Source organism: Physcomitrium patens, chromosome 23, assembly GCF_059467195.1.
Source record: "Physcomitrium patens ecotype Gransden chromosome 23, ASM5946719v1, whole genome shotgun sequence".
In the NCBI taxonomy this organism is placed as follows: Eukaryota; Viridiplantae; Streptophyta; class Bryopsida; order Funariales; family Funariaceae; genus Physcomitrium; species Physcomitrium patens.
Window position 1 is genome coordinate 2,729,188 of NC_143432.1, and position 21,129 is coordinate 2,750,316.

The window sequence follows — 21,129 nt, forward strand, 5'->3', positions numbered from 1 at the left end:
CCATGCTTGATATGAGCAAATGGATCGTGGATTCTGGATGTACCAAACACATGACTCCATACAAGTGTTCATTTAAAACTTATCAACCAATTCCAGCAACTAATGTTTGGTTAGGTGATAATGGTATGGTACAAGCCATTGGAATGGGTACCATTGTAGTGGAAGTAGTGGTCAAGGGCATAAGCAAGAGGATCACACTCAAGGATGTGTTGCATGTGCCAAAGATGAAGAAGAACCTCCTTTCGGTGAGTAAACTTGTAAGTCATGGGTGCAAAGTGCAATGCAATATGAATGGATGTTTTGTAAGAACCATGGAAGGCAAAGAAGTAGCAAAAGGGATTAGAGATGGCAATCTCTATATTATCAATTGCAAGCGCATCAATGGAGTAGAGGTTGCTGCTTATGCTGAATTTCCATCAAATGAAGATAAGGTGGGCATTTGGCATCAAAGACTTGGACATTTGAATGCCAAAAGCATGAAGGAGCTTCAATCCATGGTAAGTGGCTTAGACCTTGGCCATTCTACTATGAATCTATCTTGTGAAGGTTGCATTCAAGGCAAACAACATAGGACACCATTTCCTAGTGGAATTGCAACAAGAGCAAATCAATTGCTGGAGCTTGTGCATTCGGATGTTTGTGGACCCATGAAAATACCATCTATGAGTGGAGCAAGATATTTTGTCACATTTATTGATGACTTTTCAAGGAAGGTATGGATTTATATCATCAAGGCCAAAAGTGAGTGTTTTGCTAAGTTTAAGGAGTGGAAAGCACTTGTGGAAAAGCAATGTGAGCACAAGATTAAGGTGCTGCGATCGGACAATGGAGGTGAGTATTTATCCAAAGACTTTGATGAGTTATTGAAGCATGAAGGCATTGCAAGACAAACTCCCTATATCCCACAACAAAATGGAGTTGCTGAAAGAGCAAATCGCACCATTGTGGAGATGGCAAGGAGTATGATTCATGCTCAAAAGCTTGGATATGAGTATTGGACGGAAGCTGTGATAAATGCCGTATATACAAGAAATAGGTGTCCCACAAGTGCACTTGAAGGAATGACTCCCGAAGAAGCTTGGACTGGTAAGAAACCTTGTTTATCTCATATGAGGATTTTTGGATGCATTGCATATGCTAAAGTTCCAGATAGTATGAGAGGCAAACTTGATGCAAAGGGCACAAGATGTGCATTCCTTGGATATTGTGAAGGCACCAAGGCATATAGGCTCATGTGTTTAGACACCAAAAAGATCATCAAAAGTCGTGATGTAGAGTTCTTGGAGTATAAGAGTGCAAGTGAAAAGTGGGAGATGTGTCCAAGTGGGAGTAGTGGTGTGTTTGTGGACACATCTTCAATTTCAGCAAACAAAGAAGAAGATGAAGAAGAGCATTCTCAAAGTGAAGATGGAAATGAAGATATCATTGAAGAAGAGCCCAACTCTATAAAGACTTCAATTCCAGCAAGATACAACAAGGACAATGAAGAGAATGAAGATGAAGAATATCAACCAATGAATGAGAGAAGGAAGTGTATGAGCCATAGAAGGCAGCAAGAGGTGCATGAAGACTCATCTTCTTTGCATGAGAGAAGATATCCAACACGTGAAAGAAGACCACAAGGTGAATGGTGGAAGAACTACATCTTTTCACAAGTAAGTGAAGATCAGGCCAATGTTGCTCTTCTTGATGATCCATTGACTTTGTGTGATGCAATGAGGTGTGGTGATGCAATGAAGTGGGAGATTGCTATGCAAGAAGAGTACAAATCTCTTATGGACAACAAGACATGGGAGTTGACTCCACTTCCACCAAATCGTTCAGCAATTGGATGTAAGTGGGTGTTTAGAACCAAGAGAGATGCTATGGGCAATGTTGTGAGGTACAAAGCAAGATTGGTTGCCAAAGGCTACTCACAAGTTTCTGGAGTGGATTTTAATGAGACATTTGCTCCAGTGGCCAAATTTACTACCATTAAAACCATAGTAGCAATTGGAGCATCAATAGACTTGGAGATGCATCAAATGGACGTCAAGACAGCCTTCTTGAATGGAGAATTGGAAGAAGACATCTACATGGAGCAACCTCAAGGATTTATTGATCAAGACAAACCCAACCTTGTATGCAAGTTGAAGAAGTCATTGTATGGACTCAAGCAATCACCAAGAGCATGGTATCAACGCATTGACTCATTCTTTGTGAAGGAAGGTTTTATAAGAAGTGAAGCTGACCATTCTTTGTATGTGTTGCAAGCCAAGGACTTCTTGCTGGTTGTGATCCTCTATGTAGATGATTTAATCATCTTAAGCAACACCATGGTAAAATTAGATTGGTTGAAGAAGAAATTGGAGAAAGAGTTTGAAATGAGTGATTTAGGAGAGCTTCGTTATTATTTGGATGTGGAATTTACAAGGAATAGAGTATCAAAGACCATCACATTGAGTCAGAGCAAGTACATTGAAGAAGTATTGAAACGATTCAATATGCAAGATTGCAAGCCCATTGGAACTCCTTTGGAAGCCAACTTGAAGTTGATGAAGCTCATGGATGAGGAATATGCTGAAGTTGAGCATCAAATGCAAGACATACCATACAAGGCAGTAGTAGGCTCACTCATATATGCAATGGTGGGTACAAGGATGGATCTTGCATTTGCAGTAAGTATTGTAAGTCAACACATGGCAAAACCAGGTCCTATGCATTGGGCAACCATCAAAAGAATCATGAGGTACTTGAAAGGCTCTTTGAACCATAAACTATGTCTTGGAAGAAATAACATTGCATTACATGGATATTGTGATGCGGATTGGGCTGGAGATACAAATGATAGAAGATCAACAACGGGCTATGTATTCTTTGTTGGAATGGGAGCCATATCTTGGAATTGTAAGAGACAACCAACCATTGCAAGGTCCACAATGGAGGCGGAGTATATGGCAGCAAGTCATGGAGCAATGGAGGCAATTTGGTTGAATCCAAAGCATCATGCAAGAACCAAACACATTGATATTCAACACCACTTTATAAGAGAGAAGATAGAGATGGGAGTTATTGATATGATGTATTGTGAAACCAAAGACATGTTGGCTGATTTGCTAACAAAAGCCTTGGTGAAAGAGAGACACAACATATTGAGTAAGGCATTAGGATTGATAGCTAATTGACCAGTAGCAAAGTGGGAGTATTGAAGAAAAGAACTCATTTAGTTGTTGCTAATGGTCAATAGAGTATATGAGTAATGAGGGATATTCTACAAGGTTAGTTGCTGGTCTATAGTGCCTAAGAATACAAGGAGAGGGCGGGTCCTAAGAGATAACCCATACGGGTTGTAACACATGGTACCTTCGTACTAGTATATAAGAAAAGGGTTGGCATGGGAAGAATCATCTCATACCACATTCTATTTGTGAAGTGCAACCTTGCTGGTCCTAACTTGCTTGTGTGGAGTTTGCTTTCTATGTTTCAATAATAGAAGCAATCTCATATTTTAATCTATTGAAAAAAGAATTATAGAACAAACTTTATAAAAAAACAACCTCTAGAGCTTTAATAACACTTAACTTAGAGCTTACAACTTGTTTGTTGTTTTGCCCCGAGAAGATGAGGTAGATAGCAAGGAAATGTGTTGTCGTATTACATGTATTCTTGCTTGAAAATGCATCAGATACCTAGCTTTGGAAAATAAGTAGAAATGCTACAACAAAATCCTGTTAAGTCTAATATTATCTTAAATAAATCTTAAATAATTCTTAACAATCTTAATCAAACTTTAACCAATTCAAAAGAAATTTAAAAGAAGTTACAAAAGAAACATAAAAAATTCATAATTAATCTCAAAGAAAAATAATAATAAATCTTAAATAATATAAAAATAAAGAAATAATAATAATTTTTAGAAAATAATAAAAATATAATTTTAAAGATAAATAATAAATAATTATAAATATATCCTAAAAATAAAAACTTTAATTAAATTCTAAATAAATCTTAAATAAATCCTAATCAAATCTTAATTAAATCTCAATCAAATTCTAATTAAATCTTAACTGAATCCTAAACCTTAGACCAATCCTAATGAAATCTTAATGAATCTTAATCAAACCTTAGATCAAATCCTAAATTTTTTTTTAATGAATTCCAATGAAATCTTGATAAAATTCTAAAACCTAAATAAATTCTCAATAAATCCTACAATAAATTAAAATCTCAATAACTAATAATTTAACTATTTATTTTGACTACTCAATATTTAAGTGGAAAACAAGTGCAAAAAAAAAGAAGATAATTCCTATAATTTTCTTGGATATTAGCTGATTTGCTTTTTCAACCATGATTCTATTATTTTAGAGCCAAAATCTCTTAATTTCACTATTTAATAGATCTTAAATTTTTCACAATTTTTAGAAGTCAGCTTTATTACTTGTGTACAAAATTTTATTTTAATCCAACTTGTGGATTGACAAATATCTTAAAAACCCACACTAGTCTTCTAAACTCCAATTTCTTAGACCTTAATATGTTTGAGCTTCAATTAACTTTAGACAAACTATTAGATTAGCTCAAACTTGCAATACAAATTACATACAATAATTTTTACTTAATCAAAAAAATTCACCTATATATCATTTATAAGATTTACATAATTTTTCAAAGTACAAATTCTTTGAATTTCTCAAAATCCAAAGTCACTTAATAACAATCCTAACTTTGCAAAGTCTTTACAAAGTTGTTATAACTTCTAATTACTTGAAACCAATGCTTAAAAAACTTTTCTCCTATCTACCTTCAAATCCCACTCTCTTATCAACCAAAGAACCTTAGAATTGTCATAGGTGCACAATTTTGTGCCTCAAGGTCTGATTTTGTCCTCAATTCATAACTAGTCATGTTTGGATATCAATTCTTCATATTTTGAGGTAATTTTTGCTAAAACCTATTTTTAATTTTTTAAAAATATGCCTATGTTAATTACTTTTTTTTTTTTATTTTGATGTAACTCATTTAAGTCTCTACAAAGTAAATAGAAATTTATTCTATAAAAAGGTAATATTAAGACTAAAGTTTTAATTACCTTCTTAATATTTATTTTTGTTTTTTTATTATAAATTTCTAATTAATTGTAATAAAAAATAAATACAATTAGGTAAGCAAAAATCTAATTGTAATCAATACCTTCTTAATATTTTTTTATTATATCTTTCTTAATCTAATTGTAATCAATACCTTCTTAATATTTTTTTATTATATCTTTCTTAATCTAATTGTAATCAATACCTTCTTAATATTTTTTTATTATATCTTTCTTAATCTAATTGTAATCAATACCTTCTTAATATTTATTTTTGATTACAATTATATCATCTATATTTTTATTTCTTTAATATATAGTTATTTTATCACATGACAATATTTTTAAAAATAAAAAGATAGTTTGGAAATATGTGAAACAAAACTTAAACAATATTGGTAGCAACAATACGATCAAGAGACAATAGCAAGAAATATGCATTAAAAATATAGAGAGTCTTTGAAACCTTTGTATAGGAACTCTAACTTAAATTTAGCAAAGGTCTAGTAACTCTAAGAATTGAAATTATAATTTTTTTAACTTTCTTTAAAAAATATTTAATTTATTATTATTATTATTATTTTTAATATTAAGAGTTTAGACTTCAAATTTTTTAAAAGCATTGGTGGAACAATACTATATGTATCCAAGTCAATAATTTTTTTTTTAGATTTTTTTTACAAGTTTTATGAAAAAGCTATAAGTGAATATTAAACCTCACTTAGATCTAATTTTTATCTATCTTCTAATATCTTTCCTTATTTCTTTCATACTTTTTTATTTTTTATTTTTTTTATTTTTTCACATTTATTGTAATATGTCAATGGAGTACGACATAATAAAGAAATTTAATAGAGACAATTGACATCTCTAAAAAGAAAAAATCAAATTCATTCTTATTAACAAGGATTTATGGATGGTTATTTATAGAAAGTATAACAAACCCAGTAAGTTATCTTTAGATCTAGTAGAATTAGAGAAATAAGAGGATATAAATCAAATGGCATTATTTAAAATATGTCTACAACTTACAAATATGGAATTTTTAACTACACACAAGGCAAAAAGTATAGAGGCTATATGGAAGGATCTGCAAGAAACATACAAAGTGATCCAATACAAAAGATGATTTTATTTTTGTAGTTGCATTATTTATTATTATGAGTAATAAAAGTGGTATATCAATTTGAATTCTTCTCAATACATGACAAATAATCAAAGTTTATTTTTAAATTAAGAAAACCTTCCATTTAGCCCTAAAATTTATTTAAGAGGTGATACAAGAATTTCTTTCAAAGAAAAGGATAAGATTTCTTTTGAATTTTTATACAACATTCAAAAAGATGTGAATGAAATTTAGCATGTACAAAGACTTGCTAAGAACTTACTATCAATTAACAAAATAATAGATCAAAGTTATAAAGTAAGTTTCAATGCAAATATTTATCTTATGAAATGTAATAATACTATCATCTAAGGTGTTAAATCAAGTAGCTTATATAAGATTTCAGGTTTTTTTGAAGAAAAGAAGACTTTATTTGTTTTTGAGGCAAAATAAAGTTTCAAAAAAATTCATCTTTAGCATCAATAATTTAGTCACTTTGGTATTTTTGGCTTAAAAAAACTCGATGTAGATGATATAATTACGTATTTATATCTAGGCAAGCACATAAAGTTAGAATTTTATAAAAGATATAATTTTTATAAACAACATCATGATCTTTTTTTAATGCAAAATGGTACCCGTGTAATAGAACTTTTCGAATTGATACATTTTCATGTAGATAGTTCTATAAAAAATACATCATATGGAGGGGCAAAATACTTTGTCACTTTTATTGATGATTTTTCAAAAAAGAATTTTGTGTAATTTATAAATCAAAAGTCTGAAGTTTTTGACAAATTCAAAATTTTTAAGGCTCTAATTGAAAAGAAAACATGCTTAGAGATTTAAAAATTATATAGTGATAATGGTGGTGAATACACATCCAAAGCTTTTAAAGAGTTATGTGAGAAAAATGGCATTGAATGATAATTTTCTATATCTTATACACTTTTGTAAAATAGAGTTATAAAATACAAAAATTAAACATTATTTGAAAGTGCCAAGTGCATGTTGTAGCATATGCAACTTTCTAATGTATTTAAAATAAAAGCCATCAATACAATGGCATATGTCCTTAATCAAGCTCTTGCTACAACTATGGAAGAGAAAACACCCAAAGAAATATAATCTGATATAAAACCTTCAATTCAACACCTTAAAATATTTGGATGTAATACTTATGTGCACACTTTATATAAAAAATACACAATACTTGATTCCAAAAGCAAAAAAGGTATTTTTTTGGACTATGTTGAGGGTACTAAGTATTATTATCTTTACAAAGTTAAAAATGATTCAATTATTAAGAACCATTTTGTTAATTTTGTTAAATGTGAGAATAATAAACACAGAAAAGAGACTTTCAAAGTTTCTAATAAAAAATCTTTAGAGATAATATTTATAATTGAGACTATAGACTCTACATCTAATTTTAAAAGTAAAAGTAAGAATTTAGTGGAAGATTTCGATAATTTCAATGGTCAAGAATTTCTTACTCTTAAATATTTATTTTTAGTAAAAGAGATTTAATTGCAAGCTCATGTGCTTAATCATCAATAAATTGGTATAATTTTACGTCTACCTCTACCTCTACTTTCAACTCTATCTTCACCTATGTTATTTTATTCAAAAATATGTGAATTGGAACAAAGACAAAAGATTGATGAATATATATTTCATGCTTTTTATATAAGAATTAAAGAACATATTACTATCACTAAAACTATAAGAAGGGATAATATTTGAAAGTAGAAAGAACCAATAGACTTAGAGTATAAAATTCTTATAAATAAGAAGACTTGAACTTTTATACCTTTATTGGTAGGTAAAAAATCTAATAGATACAAGTAAAATTTTAAGTTTAAATACAATGCGCATGGCTCAATAGAGCAACATAAGGCTAGACTTATTGCCAAAAGTTATGCATAAAAATGAGGTATTGATTACAATTAGATTTTTGCTTCAGTTACAAATGCAATCTTAATTTCTATACTTCTTAAAATTGTAGCAATTGATAATTTGGAAGCTCATTAAATAGATGTCAAGATGACATTTTTGAATAGAGAGCTTAAGAAAGAAATATATATAGACCAACTTGATGATTACATATCAAAAGATAAAAAGTCTTTGATTTGTTAGCTTTCTAAAATTCTATGTAGATTCAAGTAATTTTTATAGATATAATACAAGGAAATAGATGAATATTTTAATTAATAAAATTTAAAGAAAAGCCTTGAAAATTCTAATATTTATATATTAAAAAATATAAATGGATTTATTATCATTGTATTATAGATGGTTGATTTTATTATAGCCTATAATAATAAGGAACTTCTCTTGAAGAAAAATGATCACTTACACAAAAGATTTGAACTAAAAGATTTGAGAGAAATCAAATATATTTTAAACATACAAATTATATAAAATCAAAGGAATTATATAATTTATTTCAATCAATAAAAATACATATAGAATATATTTGAAAGGTTTGGCATAGAAGATTATAAATCTTCAATTACACCTTTAGATTCTAACAGCAAATTGTTAAGAGACATGGATTTCCAAACTCTTGAGAAAGTTGAAGCAATGAAAAATATTCTATACAAAAGTACAGTCAGCAACCTGGTCTATGCAATAATAGATACTTGAAGCAATATCAGATATGCAATAGGAATTATTAATAAATATATGGCAAATATTGGCGTCTAACATTGGATTTTTATTTTACAAGTTTTTTGATATTTAAAAGGTACATTAAATCATGTGCTATAATATGGTGGAAGTTCTTAAAGTTTAGAAGTCATTAATTATTGAAATTGGAAAAATATTGACAATCAATATGTCATTATTATTAATTTATAAATTATTCAAAGACATTGAATTTTGATAAGACATTGTCATATGGTGTGATTTTATATCTCAGAATACATTGGATATTCAGCTGTAGAAAATTTAGATTTAATTTATTGACTAAGTTCTGATAAATAATTTATTCTTAATATAAAGGATAAATAAATGCAATAATATTGAAAGACATTCTATTAGTAAAACTTTTTATATTTAATAAGATTTATACATAAGGGTTTGTAGAGTATCTAGAAATTTCCTAATATCCCTTGGTATACCAAATCATAGTTAATCATTTGCCAGTAAGTTAGATTTTTAATAACCTCAAAGAAAATCCATAATCTCCTTTCAAAAATCCATCTTTATATCATAATCTTTTCATAGCTCTACATACCTATCTTCATTATATATATATATATATATATATATATACGTAGAAAAAGTCTTGACTCTCAAAAATCCCTTTACTTTGGATAAAATGCTCAAATTATAGTAAATTCTTTTTAAAATATCTTTTTTTGTAATTTTTTTCTTTGAATTTTAGAATTTCATATATCTTGATTCAATTGTTTAATTTTTTTCAAATTTCTAGATAAAGTAGAGTTTATCTTTAAGCTTTAATATAAAAAAATAAACCATAAATCTATTATTAATCATTTAGCATCTTAGAAAACCTAGCAAATCTTTTAGATCCTAATTTATAAGCACCTAAGTACTATTTTCTTCATATTTCAAAAATCCAAAATTCAAATACTACAAAATTTGATTTATAGCTTTAAAATATAGTAATATATATTTTTAATAAAAAATTCATCCAAATGCCTAAGTTATGGCTAGAATCAAACCTCTCATAAAATTGATTTACTAAAAAACCACAATTTGAAAGCACTTTCTTCAAGCAATTGTTTCTTGTCTAAATCAACTTCAAATCTTTTACATTTTTCATCCAAAATGTAGATTTTTAAACCAAATTTTTAAACCAAATTTTTAAATACATAATTTGATCATCAAAAGCCCTTCATATGCATGGGCTATGTCCCAAAGAATGACAGTAAGTACAAAATCAATACCTCGACTTTAAGCGCCTATATTTCTTTCATAAAAACTCCAAATCATACAAAATTTTCACCAAAACTATTTTCAAAATCCTAAATTCGATGATCTTGACTTTTGATGTTTAAATATCATAAAAAGAGTAAACCTAATTCCTAAAAAGACCTTAAATAGACTCCTTAAAGTCCATTGGGCATGACTTTTAGCCAATTGAAACAAAGTTTTTCATCATCCATCTCCATTCATCCATATAATTCGCCTCGCTATCTCTTTTCACACAAAAGTCCTTCTTTAATCTATTTTCCAATAAGTACTAAGCATAATATGTCTAACTATATTATAATCATCATAAAATAAAATTTATTTTAAAATAAGTCAACTTAATTTTTTTTAATTAAAATTTATAATAAATAAATATATATATATATATATATATATATATATAATTATTATTATATAAAAAATATTATACATACTCCTAAAATTTGCCAAATTATCAAGAATATCTTTCTATTCTTGATAATAGCAAATCTATTTTTTACTTTTGTGATGATTACAAATCTATCTTTCATCTTAATAAGCTATATATTTCTTATTTTTAGTTTGAAGTGAGGCACAATTGTAATATTTTCCATCTTGTTCTAGGCTCGACATGAAATAGATGAAAGTAGTCTTAAGTTGCTATTGTTATGTGATTATGTCTTATCTTCTACACATTACTTAAAAATTGAGTCCTTCATGTAAGTCAACTTGGTCTTATAATCCTTGTTTTAGTTTGTTGAGCCAATCTTCTTCACTAGTATTTGCACATCTCAAATACATTTTTTGGTTTGAGCAAATAAAATAATTCAAGTTCATTTAATGCCTTGTACCTAGAAAAGAGCTACACATTCAATACATAAAGTGTGTTAGAGACTTTACTTATAGTTTACAAGTAATTTGAAGATAAAGTGCGATTGTTGGTATGAAGACGATATGACAAGATGGTTGTCTTGTTAGAAGGATCCTATAGTTTTTGACTTATTTTAGGTTGTTACTCTAATTTTCTTTAAAAAGTCTAGTATTAGTATTTGTCAACCTTGTATTATTCCAATCAATTTTTAACAATGTGATAGAGTGTTTACGTATAATGCAGTAGAAGAAGAGTTACTACAACTACATATTGGAATTTTAATACAAGAGCTAGTGGAATAAGAGATGGATTGCTAAATAACTTGAAAGATAGTGGCTTTGAGGCAAAGCTTGCATTGTCCAAAAAAAGGACATGGTTATTTTATATTTGCACAATAACAATAATGATTGGATTTATAATTTCAAAGATTTGTTCACCTATCATCTTTATCATCATCAGTGCTTCATCTTCCTTTTACTTTGATTATAGAAAATTCATAATGTATCATACTATAGAATTTCTCCAATTGAAGGTGAAATTTTACCTTCAATTTGATTTGACAAGCTATACATCTATGATTTGTATAATGCATTGAGTTATTGCTCTGAGGAAGAATGTCAACTTTAAGATTATGTATAACAATAACTACATTAACTTCAAGATTGAATATAAAGTATAACATTTCTATCTTAAGAGTTAATAATAAAAATTGGCCAATTTCTTTGTTGAAAAAGTCATTGAAGAAAAGAAGTCTAAAAGCTCCAAATATTTAGTATTGGTAAGGATTGTACTCTAAGAAAAGTGTGGAGAAAGATAATTCTTACTTCCAATACCTTTTACTTATAAGTGGTGGTTTCCTTATCAACGAGGCGGCTTCCATCCTTTTGATATTACATCCATTTTTACTTCTTCTAACTACACCCTAGGTGCTACCATAATACCTTCTTTTAAGTCTTTGCTGCCTTTTGACTATTAGCAACATACTATGCTTAATCTCTATGTGGTTGTAACTAAGCAAGTACTTGTTGATCTTCAACACTCCTACTTTGTTAATTTTCAAAAGACTTTCAATCCTAATCTTTATATTAACTTGTGATGTCTATCCTTCACTAATGCCTTTGTAAGCACATCAGTAAGTATGTCATCTATAGCATAATATTTCAAATCTATTATTCTATCTTTAATCTTCTCTTGTATAAAATGATGTTGAACATCAATGTACTTGGTCCTTGAATGGTGTTTTTTTTTTTTTTTTTTTTTTTTTTGATTCTAGGTAAATACAAGACATCCTTGATTATCACACATAATTAGAGTTGCTTCTAATTGCACTAGTCCAATGTCTTCTAAGAGTTGCCTTATTCAACACACCTCCATTGCACAATGACTTGCTGCTATGTACTCTGCCTCCATTGTTGATCTTGTAATGATAGGTTGTCCCTTACAATTCCATGAAATAGCTCCTACTCCAATGAAGAAGACATATCCCATTATAGATCTTCTATCATTTGCATCTCTAGTCCAAATTGCATCACGATAACCTTGCAAATCAATGATCTTACCACCAACGCTTAATTTGAAGTCCTTTGTACTTTTTAAGTACCTCAATATTCTCTTTATGTCCAATGCAATAGTCTAGTCTTAGACATGTGTTGGCTTGTGCCTTATCACCACACCCGTTGCATCTCTTTTAGTCCTAAATACCTACTTACAACCAACACTAGATTGATTTGCTAGAAGAGGTGCCAATTCCCATGTACCATTGTCCATAAGAGATTGGTACTCTTCTTCCAAAGCCTTCTCCCATTTGATTGCATCATGGGACTTCAATTCATGACATAGAGATAATAGATTAGTAAGAAGAGCAACATTTGCATGTTCTTCACTTATTTGAAGAAAGATGTGATCCTTCCTCCATTCACCACATTGCCTTCTTTCTTTCAAAGGATATCTCCTTTCATTTGTTGAAGAATATTCACCTTGTTGCACTCCATGTTCTTTTCCAACCTTCTTCTCTCTTAAACCTTATTGTTTCTCACTCAATGGTTGGTACTCCTCATTATCATTATCATCATAATCTTCAACATCTTCATTTCCTTCATTGCTGTTCTTGGCAATTGTAAGAGCCTTCATCTTTTCAACCTTCTTTGGCTTTTCATCTTCATCATCTTCATTGTCTTCATCTTCTTGTTTCTTTGATGAATTCAAAGATGTGTCCACAAACACACCATTACTCCCACTTAGATACATCTCCAAGTGCTCACAAGCACTTTTGTACTCTAAAAACTCAACATCGCGACTATTGATGATCTTCTTGGTTTCCAAGCACATTAGCCTATATGCCTTAGTACCTTCACAATAAGCAAGAAAAACACACTTTGTACCTTTTGCATCAAGTTTGGACATCATACAATCTGGTGTTTTTGCATATGTAATACAATCAAAGGTCTTCATATGGAAAATACAAGGTTGTGTGCCACTCCAAGCTTCTTGTGGTGTTATTGATGCAAGAGCACTTATTAGACACCTATTTCTTGTATATACTACATTTACCACAACTTTCACCCAAAATTCATAGTGAAGATTTTATACATGAAGCATGCTTCTTGCCATCTCTATAATGATTTGATTTGTCCTTTCAGCAACACCATTTTCTTGTGGAGTATATGGAGTTGTGGTTTGTCTATCAATTCCTTCATTCTTCAAATAAATATCAAATTGCTTAGACATGTACTTACTTCTATTGTCCGTATAGAGCACGTTGATCTTATATTCACTTTGTTTCTCAACAAGTGCTTTAAACTCCTTAAACCTCCAAAAGCATTCACTCTTGGCTTTAAGAATGTAGATCCAAATCTTTCTTGAATAATCATCAATAAAAGTGAAAAAATACCTTGATCCTCTAATACTTATGTTTTTCATAGGTCCACATACATCCAAATGGACAATCTCCTGTAACTTCGTAGCACATGTTGCTACACTCTTTGAAAATGAGGCCTTTTGTTGTTTGCCTTGTTTGCATCCTTCACATGCAAGTTGTTTTGCATTTTGGCTTGTATTGCCAAGGTCGAAGCCACTTACTATAGACTTAAGCTTTCTCATGTTCTTCACATTCAAATGGCCAAGGTGATGATGCCATATATTCAACTTGTCTTGGTTTGATGTAAACTTAGCAAATATAGCTACCTCCACTTCATTCACCTTCTTACAAATGAGGTAGTACAAATTTCCCTCTTTCAAGCTTTTGAAGACCTTGTGTCTACTCAATGTTCTTACAAAATATCCATTCATGTCGAATTGAACTTTAAAACATTTCATTACAAGTTTATTCAACAAAAGTAGGTTTTGCTTTATCTTAAGCACATGAAGGACGTTTTTGAATCTGATCCTATTGATTTGTCCATTCACAACCACCTCCACCATAATAGAGCCAATTCCAATGGCTTCACATATACTACTATCGGCCAACACCACGTTTGATGCTGGAATAGCCTCATAAATGTCAAATGTACACTTATAAGGTATCATATGCTTGAAACAACCCGAGTCCACAATCCATCTTAACGTGGTAGCCATAGAAGTCTCATTTTTTTTCAAGAATACATAATCTTGTCCTCCAAACTCATCTTGCACACTATTTGCATTCTCCTTCTTCATCTTTTTGGCTTTATAGAAATTTCGAGAAAAATGGCCTACTTTGCGACAAATGAAGCAAGATTTGACATTATCTCATTGTTTTAGATAATTGTCTTTGCCTTAACATGAGTAGAATGCTGAATCTTCACTTTGAGGCTCATTTTTTTTCTTCTTGATTACTTCATGGGCAAGTCTTGCCGTCACATAGTCTATTGTAAGCTCTTTTAACTTAATGGACTCTAATGCCACAATAAGATAGTTGTAAGATTCGAGAAGGCTCATTAGCAAGGTCATGACAATATCACTTTCTTCTAAAGGCTTGTCAACAATTGCTAGTTCGTTTGCAAGAGCCTTTATCTTATTGACATGAACCATGAGGTCTTCACCTTCTTCCATCTTGCAAGTGAAGAACTTCCTCCTTATATAGATGATGTTGAATAAGTTTTTGCTCTCATAGATGTTGCAAAGAGTCTTCCATGCTTCCTCTGGTTCTTTGCAAGTGATAATGTGGGAGAAGTTGGCTTCATCCACATTGGTTGCAATCAATCCAAAAGCCTTCTTTTCACAACGTTTGAACTCCTTCTCTTTCATATCAGCATCTTTGCTTGGAGTCTCTTCACTTTCATCTAGAATATGCCAAAGATCCAAAGATGCCAACAAAAGCTCCATTTTTACCTTCCAATAGTAGAAATTCTCAAATGTACAAGCTTATCAATGTTCACTTTTGTCGTTGATCTTCAACAAAAGTGAACATTGATAAGCTTATACATTTCTACCTTTCCTTCTATAGTAATATCAATTATCTTCTTTATAAAACTACTTGCTCTATTAGCTACCACTATATATTAGGAAGCCAAATTAATTACTTGTCTAATGACTCTTTGTTACAACAAAAAGAAATTAAATAAAAAAAAATTATAATATATTTACATGATTTAATCATACATAGTAAAAAATTACTAAATAGATTTTTATAAAATAATTATAGATAGGCCATTTAGGCTTTTGCCATGAATGCATATGAAGTAATTTATAAGTGATGTATAAAGCTTGAGATAGAATTATACAATATTAGCAATTTATAATTATTTTTATTTATTTCATGTAAAATCCAAAACATAACAAAAAGTACCATAATTATGCTCCATTCCAAACTAAAAAAATAAAAATAGATAGCTTATCATATTGAATGGCAAATTAGTAATAATTAATAATATATAAATATTCTTGATATTTTGGCAAATTTTAGGAGCATTTATGATATTTTTCCTAAAAAATATAATTATTGAAAAAAATCCATGTATACATTAGATGTTTGTATGTATATATATATATATATATATATATATTGTGTGTGTGTATGTGTGTTTGTATATATGTATGCATATATGTATGTTTGTTTGTTTATGTATATATGTTTGTTTGTGTATGTGTGTATGTCATGGACATACATACTTATCTTAGAAATTACTTATATTAGAAGGATTAAGTAGAAGTAAGTAGAAGTAAGTAAATCTGATAAAATTTTGTAGAGAAGCTTTATAGATGCAAATTTGACTTTAAATATTTCTATGTGTAATTGGTAGGTTGAAAACTTGGCCAATAAGTTGGCCACATGATACACATGATGCCATATGGTGCATATATATGAAATATGTTTTACAAGTTAGATACATGTTAGAAGTCCTATAGTTTGTTGCCATATAGCTTCTAGTTAGATAATATATGTAAAGGCTCCTTTCTTGCTTCTAGATTAGTTTCAAGAGTCTTTAGTTTTTGAGTCTTTGGCAATAACTAGTGTAGTTTCTTCTTGTATATACATACTTTCTTATTTCTTTTTTGTCACTTTTCTTTGATATACATCTTACTTTACTTATTTATGTTCTTTGGATTCTTGTCCTTGATAATATGTATGTACATACTAGTATTATAGTTCTTTATTTTCTTTTGGAAGTAATATGTTGAAATAATAGGTTTATGAAAAAAATAGGAATTAATTTTTAAAAGATTTTATTCATATATATATATATATATTTATATCACTGTAAAAATTTAAAATATAAAAATATTATGTGAATTTTGTATATTAGACATCATCCAATATGATTATAGCTTATATAATGTGACTCTTAGTATTAATTTTAGATATTGAGTCCCTTTTTAGTTTTTTTATTTTTTATTTTTATTTTTATTTTTATTGAGACACTTAAGTGAGATATGTATTATATAATTATTTTAGATAAAACTTATTGATGGTTGAATGTATAAAGAAATATAATTCCATGGAGATAGATGAATATATACAAACATTTCATACTAATTTTGATGATAAAATAAAAATATTTTTCAAAAAAATATCCTTATTAAAAATATGTAAAAAAATCTTGAATCATATAATAATAATAATAATAATAAACACATCACAAATAAAAACCATAAAATTTATCATAAATAAGGAAAGGAGGGGAAGGAAGAAAGAGAGAGTCGTGGGCGTGGATAGATGGATGGATGGAAGAGTGGGGGGTTGTTATGCACCTGAGAAGTGAAGGAATGCGGTGGAGTGGAGCAGGGGAATAAGGGAGGAGGAACGCGGAGAGGGGGCTCTCTGCTCTGCTCTGTGCTTCTTCTTCTGCTGCTGCTACTTCAGCACCACAGTTGTGGTGGTGGTGGTGGTGGTCCCCCCCCCCTCCCCCTCCGTCCCCTCCTTTTCCTTTGTTGCAGGATCCTTTGGCTCTGCCACACTTCGGTCTTCCTTCCTCGGGTTCGTTCCTCTCTCGCTCTCTCTCTCTTTGATCCTGCCCTTCCTTTCTTCCCCCGTCTCCATTCTTTCCTGCCTCGTCCTGTTTCGTCTCCTTTACCCCTCCCCCCCCCCCCCCCCCCCCTCATGTGCTGCCGAGGTTATTCCCATCTAGGGTTTTTCTCTGCCTCCCTTCTTGCTTGCTATCCATCTATCTATCGATGTCTGCGCTCCTCTTCACCTCGGTTCAACGCATCGCTGACTGCTGATTGTAGGATGTTGGCTTTTCTGCTTGTGTCTAAGTGACTTCTTCTTTCTTTCTTCCTCCCCTTCTGTTATCACATTTTTTTTTTTTTTTTTTTTAAATCATCGTTTCTTTGTTTTCCCCTGCACGATTTAGTGGAAATTTACCATAAGACAAGTTTTATGCTTGAATGGTATATGACACTGCGCTATTGCTGATATCTTCTACATGGATTTTGTGTTCACTTTTGTTGAATCATTTTAGATTGCTGAGCGCAATTTGATACAAAATTTAGTCGTGACACTAGTTTTTTTGGGATGCTAAGACGTGGTTATGAATGTAACGTAGCTTTTATGTCCTAGAAATGTATATTTAATGCATACAGGAGGATTTGAGGGATTGTGGAGCGTTGACATGAGTTTGAGGTGTTCAAGTAGTCAAATATATAGGTGATTATCGCCTGGCACATAGTAACGTCGCATTTTTATTTTGATTTTTGATTTATTTTTTGTACTTTTTGGTATTCCATTTGATTGGTTTTTCGCAAACACTGCATTTTTGCACTCTAAAATTTTGCGTACACCGTCTGTGATCTCCATTTTTATATCATGAACTCACTCCTTTTCACAGTGCTGTTGTGAGTATAGCTTGTGTGTTGGACATCTTATGTGTTTGTGGAACTCCAGTGAAGAAATTTACATTCTATATTACATCAATTGCAATGTAAACAGGCCATGGCTGCTTCATGAGTAGTTTGAACATATTTAAGGTTGACTAAATTGACATACCGGTTGATTTTACTTGACTTTGCAGTTTGCTCTCTCGCAACCAATATCCATCAATATTTTGCCGGTCATGGCACTGCAATTGCGGAAAATGCTCGTAGGATTGTCTATCACTCGTTCCCTTACGTTCAAATGTGCCGAAGGTGTTGCTCCCTCATCAAGGATACCATGGCTGCATAGCTCCAGATTATTTGCCTCAGTAGACGCTTCAAATGAAGGGAAGAGAAAATCGAACGAGGACGAGGGTCACAGGGTGACAGTGGAGGGTGGGGATGCCTCTCCTTCGAAAGAGGATATGGATGACCACGACGGTGGCGGCTTAGATATCAACACCGAGACTGGTGAGGTGGGCGGACCCCACGGTCCAGAGCCCACTAGGTATGGAGATTGGGAAAAAGGCGGCCGTTGCTACGATTTCTAGTTTGTAGTCTTTTGCGTTTTTACTATAGTGGCGGTATCTAGTCCCACAGTTACAATGAGCTAAGAATCTCAGCGAGGGATTATTCAAACGCACATTGAATTGCTGGGATAGGATTGCAATGTGAACTGTCACACAGTGTAATAGTCGCACTTTTGGTTTTGTTAATGACTTTAATAATCACGTTAACTTTGAGTTTAACTTCTAATACCGGCTTTGAGGTTACAACCTTTAGTTGAGCATTGCGCGCTTTTAATGCATGCTGCTAGATAGTAAACTTATAGTATCTAGCTTCGGACTTTCAAGAATTCCCTAACAGATGAAGATATGGATGCGTTTCCATTGATGCCGATGTTCGTAATCTCTTTGATGGCAGACTTTGTTAATGAGGGATGTTATTGGTATTGAATGATGTATATGGAAATGGGTTCTTTCTTTGGAGAAGAGATGCTAGGCCAAGAAACGGTAGCGACAGCAAATACTTGTGACTGCATTTCAGAGTATTTGAAGGTGAGATAAGAAATAGTTTATTAGTACAAAGCACTAGTTTTATCGGTTTTATCTCATTTCATTTACTATCTTTATTATTATTCTTATTATTATAATACCGGTTTTTAGTCGTGTGATCTGGTCCAATGCCGATCTTTACCTCATGGAGTCTTTTTGCACACCAATTATTGGAGAGAGCGGTCATTTGATTTTTCTATTCCGAGTATAATCGTGAGATATAGGTCCCAACGTGCTCATTGTGTGTGCATCTGTGTGCTTATTAACTCTATATTTACATATGTTGTAACATAAGTTCATCTAGTTTATAAACGCAGCTATCGCGCGATTCCGAAGATTTACGAAGACATATGACGACGTTACTGGGAGCGTTCCACATACAGACATCAATCTATTGGATATGATGAGGTAGGTTCGTCTTGAGAAATTCATCTTTTGGTGTGAGTGTGGTTTCTGGTATTTCCCCGTTGCAATTTTTATTTATGGTTGTTTGTTAGCGGATTAGTTACTAGAAGATGGTCCACTCTGTCCAACTATGACCCGTCTTCTTTATCATATGACTTCGGTTTTGATATCTAAATAAATCGCGATCAAGTTCAGTTAGGGTCACTGAGATAGCTCCACCACATAATCTTGGACATGAGTGAAAATTTGAAGTAATACTTGCTGGACGAAATGGATTGGTTTGATTTTAGTAATAACAAAAGTTTATTGCATGCGTAGGAGATACTAGATAATATTTGCTAGGGTTTGGAAGATGTTTTAGTTAAGGTTGTACTAAGTGAGATCAAATTAGGCTTCTAAATTTTTAGTACAAATTGTAAAACGACGTTGGTAAAAGAAAACATAGCACTACATGATATTATGTTTTTTTCCATTGAATAATTTTGTATATAGATTTTGTATAATTATTTGTGTTCATCATTATTTCTTCCAATGATATATGTGGAAAATATTCGCATTTAATAGTAGGATATTTAGACTGAATAAAATCTTATCAAATTAATAGCACTCTAATTTTTGGCTATTAAACTTGTTTGAAAGCCTAGTTGAATTAGTTAAGAGTTTATTGACTTAGGTAATAACAAATTCAATCTAAAGAAAAAAAAAGGCTTATTAAGAGCTATTATAAAAGATCACTTTGCTTGTTTTATAACTTAAAATATATATATATATATATATATATATATGTTTGTTTAAACTTTATGGTATTAATATTTATTGGATTTTTTTGTAATTAAAGATTGGAGATGGTTTGAATGTATTCAATTTGTTGAAAAATATTTTTTACTGAGTTATAAATGAAAGCTCAATTTCAGAGTCCTTGATCAAATCTATTTATGGCGGTTACAAGTGGAAGGGACATGTACTAATTTTGCTTAATAAACTAAGTAATTTTATAAGAACAAAACAACAATTACAAGATTTTAAAATTATGTTACAATTAATAGGAGTCTGCAAGTGATAATTAGGCTTTTTTCAAAAAATATCATTGGCTTCAATGTTAATAAAAAAAACTCTTATAAAATTATATTCCTGTAATTTCTAAGGAAATTTGTGTATATAATGTCTATCAATAAATCTTTGGGCCAATCATTGTAAAATATAAGACAAAGAAAGTTGCCCATTCCAAATTAGATGTCATAATTAAAGTATGGGAAGTTTAAGAAAAATAGAGTTATTTATTTGTATTTATCAAATAAATTATTTTTATAAACATATTTTCAATTTTAAAGTAAGTTTTTTTAAAAAAATAGGCATTTTTTATGTTGATATATATATATATATATATACATGTAGACATGTATATATTAAGACAAAACTTAAATCAATCTAGCTA

The 21,129-nt window shown here is 30.7% G+C and overlaps 1 protein-coding gene and 1 long non-coding RNA gene across 2 annotated transcripts; both read left to right on the forward strand.

Annotated features, from left to right (window-relative positions):
- Positions 1-17,175: 17,175 nt before the first annotated feature.
- LOC112276206 (uncharacterized) lies at positions 17,176-18,990 on the forward strand. The gene is made up of 2 exons (XM_073530781.2): positions 17,176-17,359; positions 18,393-18,990. Exon 2 carries the CDS (start codon positions 18,435-18,437, stop codon positions 18,783-18,785), a length of 351 nt encoding a protein of 116 aa, XP_073386882.1. The 5' UTR covers positions 17,176-17,359; positions 18,393-18,434; the 3' UTR covers positions 18,786-18,990.
- Positions 18,991-19,151: 161 nt separating this feature from the next.
- On the forward strand, positions 19,152-20,170 carry LOC149986482 (uncharacterized). Its single transcript, XR_016500287.1, has 2 exons — positions 19,152-19,292; positions 19,607-20,170. It is a non-coding gene; the product is annotated as an uncharacterized LOC149986482 (long non-coding RNA).
- Positions 20,171-21,129: the final 959 nt, after the last annotated feature.

Excerpts from the sequence above, each read along its gene's own strand:
- LOC112276206 (XM_073530781.2), top strand. The coding sequence starts at position 18,435 with ATGGCACTGCAATTGCGGAAAATGCTCGTAGGATTGTCTATCACTCGT.